The 12,225-nt window shown below is 43.8% G+C and overlaps 1 protein-coding gene across 2 annotated transcripts in view; it reads right to left on the bottom strand.

Moving 5' to 3' along the window:
- LOC126281326 (homeobox protein CHOX-CAD) overlaps positions 1-9,850 on the bottom strand; it is a 312,230-nt gene extending 302,380 nt beyond the window's left edge. For both annotated transcript variants that reach the window (XM_049980183.1, XM_049980182.1), the window contains exon 1: positions 9,263-9,850. In XM_049980183.1, coding sequence (XP_049836140.1) covers positions 9,263-9,812 — 550 coding nt within the window. In that variant the 5' untranslated portion in view covers positions 9,813-9,850. The remainder of the gene's footprint in view (positions 1-9,262) is intronic.
- Between the last annotated feature and the right edge of the window lie 2,375 nt (positions 9,851-12,225).

The following is a 12,225-nucleotide window of genomic DNA, read 5'->3' as shown; positions in this document are numbered from 1 at the left end:
CCAAGAGAGATGACATTATAAATGTTAAGTGTCTCCATCACATACTAGTACCTAGCTTGCACTTGTAATCACCATTGTTTGCCTTGTTGTTGTAACCTGTATGTGTCCTAAGATCCGACGATGGTGGCTTTAGTTTCGCCGAAACCGGTAATCATGGAATAAAAAGAATTCCTGCGATCTTGGCTACCAGTTTATTGTTTTAAAAGTAAAAAATTTTAACGGAAGATTTTCAGTGATGGAATTTGAACTGATCAGGATACAAACACTTTATTTTCACTTTAATTAGGTGAAGATACTATTCATTTAATGGAATGCACATATTACACAAATATTTCCATGCTCTTGGGAGTATCGACTAGAGTTTATCGACAACTGACAGACCTCTTCTATTAGGAGCAGCTGTGTGTTCCACCACTGACATTTTGTTACCGTGGACAATTGTATTTTCTTCATAGTTGTCTGAATACTCGGCCGACTGAGCAATTTCGGCACTGTCCATAACTGCTGCGGGAGCATCAGATTAGCTATCACTTTCATAACGAAAGTCACTTGCATCAGCTTCACGACTGAGTTCATCCAACAGTGCTTCCCGTGTAGCATCTTCCGTTAGTAAAACGTCATTCCTAAGTGTTGTGTTCACATAAATGTACTTCGCACCCAGTGACAGAACACTTACACAGTGCGTACTCCAGGGCCACAGTGATCCATAAAAACATATTTCTGTAGAATAAATTTAACAATTGCGTCTTACATCTTGGAACGACCATCATCTATTGGGTCTCTCTCAGAGACTGGTGGCAACGAGCTGGCGCGCGCACAGAAACAAGCAGTAAATAGAAATGCAGGCACAAAGTAACCCTGGTGTACGCTTCTGGACTTAAGAAGGGAGAGCGCCGATTTGTAAGCGCACGGACTCGCAGCACAGTTAACTTTTCTCTTTGCGCGATATTCCGACATCTCCCTCAGTTGTCTCACTAGGGTGCTCCCCGTTTAAACTCGGCCAGATTGCGAACGGGACTAGCTGTGCGCCATTGAACAAAAGAACAGCCAACAGAAATTCAAAAACGAGCGAGAAACGCCGAGCAAGGAAAAACCGACGACATTAACTTAGCAGCAAACATACACACATGGAAACCATGTTTCGCTCTGCAGGCCACAAGGTACACTGCACAAAATCGTCTCTAAAGAACGTTTCGTTTCATTCTTACGTTACAAACATTTGCATTTATGCTACTACAATCATGTAATTCTCCTTATATCGTTACTGATCTTCACTTAGTTGCAGAATAAATGGATTGCACCGTGGACCATCTGGTCATCACTCACTCAACATAAGCTACCTATGTCCGAAGAAGTTCACGGATTTTGTTCGGTTGTAATAGCCGTATCACAACTAGGTTTCTCACAAAAACATTCCTCCTGCAGGATTATTGTTGTTCAACCGTGGGAGACAATCCGACAGTCTAACGAGTCCACAATAAAGCGCCAGCAATAAGGAACTGACGTCCTCTGTGAACAGGACTGTCAGTAGCTCTTGAGACGTCGAAAAAAATCGCCTCAGCTAGCAGTTGACGAGAGTGTTGTGTCCTGCTGACTTCCTGCGGCTCCACTGATTCCAGTAATCGCCCTAGAATTCAATTTGTCACTGCCCGTTCCTTGCAGTAGCGTTCGGGGCGTTTGTGTTCCAGTAGAAACTCGACGGAAGTGTTAAGTATACGGATCAAAGAATAGCGAGGCTTGGTATTAGCGTATTCCTCTGCCTCATCTACTCTTATGAAACTACTGTTCCGCAAATCTATAAACCGACATCAGAAGACGTACACACGAGTTTAAACTGTCGAAATTCTCGACAGTCGCGGTGCTACGAAGCAGTTCAGAACAGGACTTCCTCGCGCGGGTGCAGCCGTCAAAACACGAATGAATAAAAGGCTAAAAATAAAAAAGAAACGAGACACGCATAAATAAGTTCGATTTATTGCTCATATGTGTCGGATCTCAAGTTGAGCAGAGACGAGACGAAATATCGAAAGAAATGCTAACGGCATAAGGCTGCGAAAAACCGACCAGGAACTTCGGCGATACGCTCAACTTACCGGACAGACACAAGCTACAGATCCGAACAACCTTCATAAGTGTTGGTGGTCAAGTTTCGTTCCGTAGGGGACATCACTAGTTCCTTTGTTTCATTACCTGAAAAGAAGCTTATTTTAGAATTACGAAATAATGCGTTCTTGTATTGTTCTTCAAACTGAAGAAAGATATCAATTTTCTGATGAATTTCCCAATGTGACTAATTCATATACACTGCGGAACCTTTTTAAATAAATGTAAAATCTTGTCTAAGCTAACAACACCGATATTGCGACTCGAGAAAGCCTGTTTTGTTGTATGAAACAATCGTGGAAGCTAATTTCGTATCGCTCCCGCGTGAGCAATTCATAACACTTCATTTTATGACTGGTTTTTTTAAAATAAGGCTGCGACAATTTAGCAAAAGAGCGAAGAATACGCTTTAAAAATCCACAGTTTCGTGATATGATTCATTTATTATTTACAAACTAGTTTTCGGGCTATGCATAATGCAGTTGTAGATGTTCTGCTCTAGGATCAGGAGATTAGTGTTTCGCGTCCCGTCGACAACGAGGTCATTAGAGGCAGATCACAAGCTCGGGTTAGGGAAGGAAATCGGCCGTGCCCTTTCGAAGGAACCATTCCGGCATTTGCCTGAAGCGATCTCGGGAATTCAGAGAAAAGCTAAATCAAGATGGCAGGATGCGGGTTTGAACCGTCGTCCTCCCGAATGCGAGTCTAGTGTACTAACCACTGCGCCAGCTCGCTCGGTAATGAAAGAAGGGAAGTGCTTATTAGCGTTCAATAAATATGTAAAATATAAGTTTTTTCTCTCCAACAAATTATTACGCAAAAGCGTGTTCTTAAGTTATAGACAAAACCTCTGGCGTACCTCTGTCTAGAGGAAGGCTTATAAGCATTACAAAAATTGTTAACTGGTTTGTGTCATTATTATAAAAAGTAAATCTCTTCTTTTGTTGTAGAAGTGTCATTGTACAAATCATGTGCAACGACTAATTAAATGAATCGACAAGAGTGCGGTGTATATTTTACGGGTACATTTCTTTTCTGCTTTTGGACAGCTATGCACATCGCTCACGCGTTGTTCGCTATATGGTACAACACGCAACGGAGTGTCGGCTTCTGTCTTCATGTGTGAGTCATTATTGCAGCCGTTGCAGGTGGATAATCAAGGAACAGTTTGACCACGTAGTCAAATAGTCTATCCATGCGCGGTCTTGCGGTTACGGTCCTCACCTCCTTTCCTTTGGGATTCGTGAGTAGCCGCATTGCGTCGTTACTTCACTTGTTACCTTCGAGACGCGGCAGGGGAATTTAATGACATTTTCATTCGCTAGCTAGCAGAGTTCAAACACGAACGAAGCATGACAAATTATTAACTTTAGTCTATAGTAACAGCACAGATATAGATAAATCAGTGAGAATATAGGATATAAATCCATAATGGTTTCACGTGGCGCGCACACACACACAGTAAAAGATATACACTGTTTATAAATAACAGTCCCTCAACAGGCTGACTTTCGATTTTCAGATTTTTATTTCCTACACGTATTTTGAGGCGGAGGTTCCGTCATCGCAGTTTTCTACATTCACATTGTCGCCTCACCACAGCGTAGGAAACACTGCATTTCCAACTACGTATCGGAAATAAAAATCTAAAATCCGAAGTACAGACAGTCGACGGACGTTCATCCGTAAAATGTGTAGAACAGTGTGTTCCGCATTTGTCATTTATATAATTAATTGTGTAAAAATAATGAAAAAGTTATAGAGAGGCGAATTATGTGATAAATCTTATCCACGCCGACGTTTTCTGGGGACTAAAAGATGAAGAGAACGAATAGGGAGCCACGAAATGATGCAAGGAATGTTATAATTGGTACATGGCAACTTAGTAAGGTAATGGTATATCCTAACTAAGGGAACTTTCGGCGTCGTAGTCGATCTGTAGCGCGATTTTTGTGCATCGAAAGAGACGCGAAGCACAATAAAGCATCTGTCATATGAAAACAGCAGACGACACGTGTAGCACGCATTGTAGGCGCGTGTAGACTGTAGAAGTAATTGTCGACCACCAGTAACCACTTTCTGGTCGTTTAGCAGGTGACATTAAATACACGAAAAAACCACCTTAATTTTATGCGCCATAAACGAAGATTTAGGAAAACTTGGAACTTGTCAATAATGAAACTTCCTGGCAGATTAAAACTGTGTGCCCGACAGAGACTCGAACTCTGGACCTTTGCCTTTCGAGGGTAAGTGGTCTACTATCTGAGTTACCCAAGCACGACTCACGACCCGTCCTCACAGCTCCAATTCTGCCAGTACCTAGTCTCCTACCTTCCAAACTTCACAGAAGCTCTTCTGTGAACGTTGCAGAATTAGCACTCCTGAAAGATAGGAGGCTGTGGCTAAGCCATGTCTCCGCAATTATCCATTCTTTCAGGAGTGCTAGTTCTGCGAGGTTCGCAGAAGAGCTTCTGTGAAGTTTGGATGGTAGGAGACGAGGTACGGGCAAAACTGAAGCTGTGACGACGGGTCTTGAGTCGTGCTAGGGTAACTAAGATGGTAAAACACATGCCCGCGAAAGGCATAGGTCCCTACTTCGAGTCTCGGTCCGGCATACAGTTTTAATAGTCCAGGAACTTTCATGTCAGCGCACACTCCGATGCAGAGTGACATCTCATTTTGTCAATAATGATTCAGATGAACGTATCAGTTACCTACTTTTTTTTCACATGCAGCACAACGTGTTTCTAGAAGTTATTGCAAATGTGGAGTACTGTGGCAGTTACCACGGGTACCGGGCGAGATGACTGCTTGCGTGTTGTGCTGCGTCCCTTTCGCTGCTGTCGTTTTACGTTGTGACTGCAAACGGGAGATATAAATCTTGAATCTCAGATGCTGGTGTTGTAAGACAGATTTCTTTGTATATTTACTTACAGGTATGAGCCTACCTCGTAGTAACGTTGGCCATGATGGCAGACTAGTTTTCAGTAACTGCGCTATAATACTTGCGATAAGTTGTATGTGTGTACCGCAGTGTTTATTTACCTTACGATATTTATTCATTAGAGAGGCCATACAGCCACTATCTCACATCATCAGGGGTAAGGCGCAGAAATCAGTTACAATATTTACGGTACTGGTAGTTAACTACCATAGATTATCGATAATTTGATAATTTTCTGTAGGCCTACGTTCAGTAGAATGATTAGGAGAGCTCGAAACGAATCGCTAATAAATTCATTGCAGCTGGTTGTGGTACAAACATAATTATTGCCCTTACGTTATGATTTAAGTAGACAAACTCTGTGAATGAGGTGTCATGTGTATGTGAATTTCTTTGTAATGAAGGACACACAAAATCTGACTAACTATACAAAAAACAATTCATCCTGCAAGATTTGTAATTTCCAACTGCAGCAAGTACCTTAGAAGCCGACTGCAGGCAAAAAGATGCAGAAAAACGGAAAGCACACATCGTACGCACTTCTTACGCAAACTGCAACGGCCCTCGAAGACGCGAATAAATTCTCGAAGCGCATTGTGCTACGCGTGGGGAAAAAAAAACCTGTGCAGTAACTCGATTATTTGGATTGCCTTTAACTGTCACTGAAGTGTTAGTGTAGCTGGTTTGATAGCGTATTATTTCTTGATGCGTTAGAAGCATTTGTTCTGAAAGTACTGCTTTGTGGAACCCCCATTGTCTGTCGTGTTGAATATTTATTTCCAAAGGAGTGATTTCGCGCAAGTAACCACTTTGAAGTCACGCCTTAACAATATAACTAGGATAACGAAAATTCCTTGGCGGCACACACCTTTAACACTATTCGATTGCCATAGTTTGCTCTTGGCGACTGATGGAAAATGTTTCTGAGAATACACGTGTGTGTATTTGATAGCTGCTGCAACTAAAACAATTGCTTATTTGACACCGATTAACCTTCCTTAAACTTGATGAAGATGGTCGCATGACTGAAACTCCTTTGTAAATTAACCATCGTTGCAACACCTTTTGGTGGTCATATGATGCCGTTCTTTTAACACCTCTGTGTTTTATGCCTCCAACGTCTCATGGTCAGAGTTTGAGCTTTTGGAGTTGATGATTAAAATTTATGATTGTTTTACAATAAAGCAATAATCGCTGTCGGCAGTTGCTAGTTACTTTTGCCGGCATTTGTCCCTGAACGACGCATTTTCCCACTTTCGAGTGCATTTTTTATGTGTTAGTTGGATACCTATGCGCTATGTTTGCGATGTGTGATGCGCTGCATGGTTGTCGTGTTTACAGTAATGTAGTATAAATACAAATGTGCCCAATTTTATAATTAATTATGAATCTTTTTCCATAGATAATGTCGAATTTGTAAATTTACTTTCAGATACAGAAACCTTTTTTGCTCTTAAGAGGAAATTCACACACATTAAACATGACTTACACACTCGATACTCCACAGTAGACGTTAAGAACAGAAAGACACAGCCGGAAAGATATTTTACATATTGTTATTTGCACATTTCTTCTCATCTTACGCAGAAAGAAATACATATTACACATTAGTTACACAAGTGACGCTCCACAGTACAGAGACAGAAGTCTCTGTACTGTGGAGCGTCACTTGTGTAACTAATGTGTAATATGTGTTTCTTTCTGCGTAAGATGAGAAAAAAAGTGCAAATAAAACCTGCTTCAGGATTTGTCATTATCTACAGAGGAAAATACAGCACTAGTTACAAAATGTCTAGTATATATACTCGTATTATTATAAAGTTGCCGGAATAATAGTACATTTCGCACATTGCTAACACGGTGTCTAAAAATACCACATCATATGAAAAACGTTCCTGAGAGAAGGATTTACCTCCTGCAACGCATTCAGGAGGGGAAAAATCAAGCAAAATCGTAACTGGCCGCAGACATGTTATTTTATAACAGAAAAGCCTTTGTTTTTACCATTTCTAGTGGATAAAAAATGACTGTCGCCGGTATTTTTATAAGAATGTCATTTGATGGTTTCTTTAAATGTATTGGGGAAGTGCTGTAGTTGTACGTAAAATATTTTGTAGAATATTTATTGCTTGTTGACGCTTTTCTCGGAATCTTTGGCTGATATTTGTTTAGGTTAAAATCAACAGTCCAGATAGCAATAATATTTGTTTATTGACGGGTTTCGGCTTATGTAAAAGCCATCTTCAGAATTTTTGGTCCCCTGTGGCTGGTGATGGCAGCTCGGTTTTCTCATGATACCAGTGTACGATCGTATACTCAGTGTACCTGTCAGTGTACGATCGCGGTGTCACGAGGAAACCGACCAACTGCCAGCAGCAGCCACAGGGGGCCAAAAATTCTGAAGATGGCTTGTACATAAGCCGAAACAGGTAAATGAACAAATATTATTGCGATCTCGACTGTTGATTTTACTGTAAGTATAGCCCCAGATAGATGCACTCCATAGACAATGTTGTCTAAATTTATGATATTTGTTTTACGACGTTTCTGACATTTCGCGGGCACGAGTGATTGACACTGTCAAAGAGAAGGTCAGCCAACAGCAATGCAGGATGAACCTTTTGCAATGCCCGCACTCGAGCTATAAGTGAAGTCATATGGCAGCCACTGGCGCTAAGAGTAAAGCCGTATAGCACGAATAGCTGGGAGACCGCGAAGGGCGACGTCAGGCAACTAATTGGAAACGTTTTCCCTCTCCTTCGCTCTCGAAGGCACGTTTGCTTCTCAGGGTATGAGAAATGTGTGTGTAAGTGTATATGTTGAGTGTAGTTGGCTGTAATGTGTATACCGGGTGATCAAAAAGTCAGTATAAATTTGAAAACTGAGTAAATCACGTAAAAATGTAGATAGAGAAGTAGAAATTGATACACATGCTCGGAATGACATGGGGTTTTATTAGAACGAAAAACTACAAAAGTTCAAAAAATGTCCGACGGATGGCGATTCATCTGAGCAGAATAGCAATAATTACCATAACAAAGTAAGACAAAGCAAAGATGATGTTCTTTACAGGAAATGCTCAATATGTCCACCATCATTCCTGAACAGTAGCTGTAGTCGAGGAATAATGTTGTGAACAGCACTGTAAAGCATGTCCGGAGTTATGGTGAGGCATTGGCGTCGGATGTTGTCTTTCAGCATCCCTAGAGATGTCGGTCGATCACGATACACTTGCGACTTCAGGTAACCCCAAAGCGAATAACCGCACGGGCTGAGGTCTGGGGACCTGGGAGGCCAAGCATGACGAAAGTGGCGGCTGAGCACACTATCATCAGCAAAAGACGCGCGCAAGAGATCTTTCACGGGTCTGTCGGATATATATATATATATATATATATATATATATATATATGTGTGTGTGTGTGTGTGTGTGTGTGTGTGTGTACTGGGTGATCAAAAAGTCAGTATAAATTTGAAAACTTAATAAACCACGGAATAATGTAAATAGAGAGGTAAAAATTGACACACATGCTTCAGTTTTCAAATTTATATTGACTTTTTGATCACCCGGTATATACATTACAGCCAACTACACTCAACAGATACACTTAAACACACATTTCTCATACTTTACGAAGGAAAAGTTGTCTCACATCGACCTTCGCGGTCTCGCAGCTATTCGTGCCATACGACTTTACTCTTAGCGCCAGTGGCTGCCACACGACTTCACTTAATAGCGCGAGTGCGGCCACTGTAAAAGGTTCATCCTGCATTGCTGGTGGCTGATCGTCTCTTTGACAGTGTCAATAACTCGTGCCGGCGAAATGTCAGAAATATATATATTGTGTGCAGTCTCATGTATTGCAAACGGATCGCCTTCAATAGCGTCACATGCCCTCAATTCCTCAGACATTGTGGAGAGGACTGGAACTTAATCCAGGACATTGGCGCGAAGGATACTGATCAGAAACTACGCGTCGTCACCTCTCCTTACGGTGCCGGTCAAATACTGGCCACGGACATATCATCCGCCACAAGTAGACGAACCGGCTTCCCTCCAGGTCGGGTCGCTACGGAGGCGGATGCCACTAGCACTGATCTTACGTCAAAAAAATCGTTAGACAAATGTCGGCCGAAATTGATGAGACAGAAGTCGAAGTGAAGAAGTGGCCTCTCTAGCGAGAGGAAGCAGTGGACGGTGGAGCGCCGGCCTACCTGGGTTGGGCTGGCTCTGGTAGGAGGGCTTCTTCATCCACTCGTAGGGGCTGCGGACGGGCAGCGGCCGCTGCTGGTGCTGCTGCTGCTGGTGGGGCGACAGGCCGCCGCCGGGCACGCCGCCGCCCACGCCGCCCACGGCACCGGGGCTGGACAGCTCGCTGCTGGAGACGGTGATGGGCGGCGACGGCAGCTGCGCCTCCGCGTCGCCCACCACGACGACGCCGCCGCCCGCCGCCCCCGCGCCGCCCACGAAGTCCGGCGGCCCCCAGTCGGGCGCGGGCTGGAACACGGCGTGGTGGTGGTGGTGGTGGTGGTGGTGCTGCCAGGCCTGGTCGTCCTGCGCGGGCACGCAGCCCAGGAACTGCTGCTGGTGGTGGTGGTGCTGCGCCTGGTGCTGGTGGTACGGGTACCAGCCCGCGGTGGCGGCCGAGGAGGCGGCGGCCTGGTGCTGCAGCGCGGGGGCGGGCGCCGGCGAGGGCGACGCGGGCGCGGGCTGCGCCTGCTGGTGGTGGCGGTACATGGCCAGCGGGTTGTAGTACGACACCATGGCGACGGCGACGCCGCGGCAGCGCACACGCCCACTCTCGCGCGGGCTCTGACGGCTACTGCCCGACTGCGCGCGCCGCGCCCGCGGCCGGCGCCCGCCCCCCACCCGCGACGGCCGGTGGGCGGGGCCGCGCCGGCGCCGCGGCCAACCGCGAGCGCCGGCCGCCAGCATGGCTGCGCGCGGGCCACGCCCCCGGCCGCCAATCGCAGCCCGCGCCGCGCCTCGCCGGCCGCAGGCAGACCACCCAGCTGCGCGCCGCCTCGCATCTGCCGTCCCCTGATGCCGCATTACGCCTCATTTTTCTCCGTTCGGCAATTGACGCGGTCGAAACAGTCGCCGAACGGGCGCCGGACTTGGAACGCTTTGTAAGCACGACGTCGCAGTGGATGTAGGGCGCGAAAATAAAAACCGGGTATCACAGCCTCGCGAAACAAATCTGCGGGCTTCGCAGTTGAGTTGTTACCGACCTACGTGACACTTCCCAAGATGAGGTGTCGTCATTCCCAGCTTTAATATTTAGCAGGAAGACTATCGTGCGTTGTTTGTCATCGTAGAAGACCTGGACGATTACGAAAAGGATGGATTCATCGAGTTATCGTGAATTCCAAGTGAAGAAAGAAATTTTGCAAAAACAGACGTAATGTCTGATAGGATAGCAGCAATCAGTGAAATTTACAATGTTACTTATAATCCGTCTTGATCGCAAAACTTTTATTCACATGACCGGTTTCGGTTCATCTAGAACCATCTTCAGATCTGTGACAATAATGATACTAATTTACTATTCCACGAATGCAAATATTTTTCGTCCTATCTAATCGACATCAACTGTACCAGAACGTACATGATTTTTCGGTTACAGGAGTAACCCGTCCAAATCCAGCAACTATCACACGCTGTGCCACATAAAATTCGTTGGCAGAATGCATTTCATTTATATTAATTATAACACTATTACCGATAGGTGGCGTCTGGTACATTTGTTACATTACATATGCACTTACTGTATTCAGTAGATTTTTGTGTTTATCTTTTATCTCCAAAAATACTTAATTAAATCTGTAGATGTCAAGGTTAAAATCTGTACTTATCAAAATTGCAAAACACAGTAAAATTATTATTTTTATACGATCTATAAAGTATATATATATATATATATATATATATATATATATATATATATATATATATATATATATATATAATTTTGGTAAATACAGATTTTAACTTTGACAGATTTTAATAAATGTTTTTGGAGATAAAACTTAACCACAAAAATCTACGGAATACAGTAAGTGCACATGTAATGTAACAAATGTACCAGACGCTACCTGTCGGTAATAGTGTTATAATTAATATAAATAACGTGCATTCTGCCAACCAATTTTATGTGACACAGCATGTGAAAGTTGCTGGATTTGGACGGATTACTCCTGCAACCGAAATATCAGGTACGTTCTGGTACATTTGATGTTGATTAGATAAGATGAAAAAGATTTTCATTCGTGAAATAGTAAATTATTGTCATTATCGTTACAGATCTGAAGATGGTTCCAGATGAACCGAAACCGGTCATATGAATAAAAATGTTGCAATCAAAACGGATTATAAGTAACATTGAAGAAAGAAAACCTGTTGTTAATCCGGATGCCTAGGGATTTGAGAATGGATTTTCACCCTGTAGCGGAGTGTGCGCCGGTTTGAAACTTTCCAATCATGATTTATTACAATGGCGTAGATGTACGAGGGTAATCCCAAAAGTAAGGTCTATTTTTTGTAAGTACGCAGACCTGTTTATTTCTACTATGGTTTACATCAGTTTACAGCTTGAACATTTAGCTATTTTCCGACATAATCACCATTTCTGTCGATGCATTTTTGTAGACGCTGTGGCAGTCTTTGAATGCCCACGTCTTACCAGCTCGTCGCCATGTTGTTCAGAAAGTTACGAATCTCTTCTTTCACCTCGTCGTCGGAGCTGAATCGCTTTCCGGCCAAATGTTCTTTTGCCCTAGGGAACAGGTGATAGTCACTAGGCGCGAAATCAGGAGTATAGGGTTGGTGGGTGAATTTGTTCCACTGAAATTGTTGCAGGAGAGCAACGGTTTGCCGAACGATGTGTGGGCGAGCGTTGTCATGGAGAATGTGTACGCCCTTGCTCAACATTCCTCTTCTCCGGTTCTGAATTGCCCGTTTGAGTTTTTTCTGAGCCTCACAGTACCTGTCAGCGTTAATTCTGGTCCCAGCGATTCAGCTCCGACGACGGGGTGACAGAAGAGCTTCACAACTTTCTGAACAGCATGGCGGCGAGCTGGTATGACACGAGCATACAAAAACTGCCACAGCGTCTACAAAAATGCTTCGACAGAAATAGTGATTACTTCCAAAAATTGCTAAATGTTCGAGCTGTAAA

This window comes from Schistocerca gregaria, chromosome 7 (assembly GCF_023897955.1).
Source record: "Schistocerca gregaria isolate iqSchGreg1 chromosome 7, iqSchGreg1.2, whole genome shotgun sequence".
Taxonomy (NCBI): Eukaryota; Metazoa; Arthropoda; class Insecta; order Orthoptera; family Acrididae; genus Schistocerca; species Schistocerca gregaria.
The sequence above is the reverse complement of the archived record's forward strand: the minus strand, read 5'-3'. Positions and strand labels throughout refer to the sequence as shown.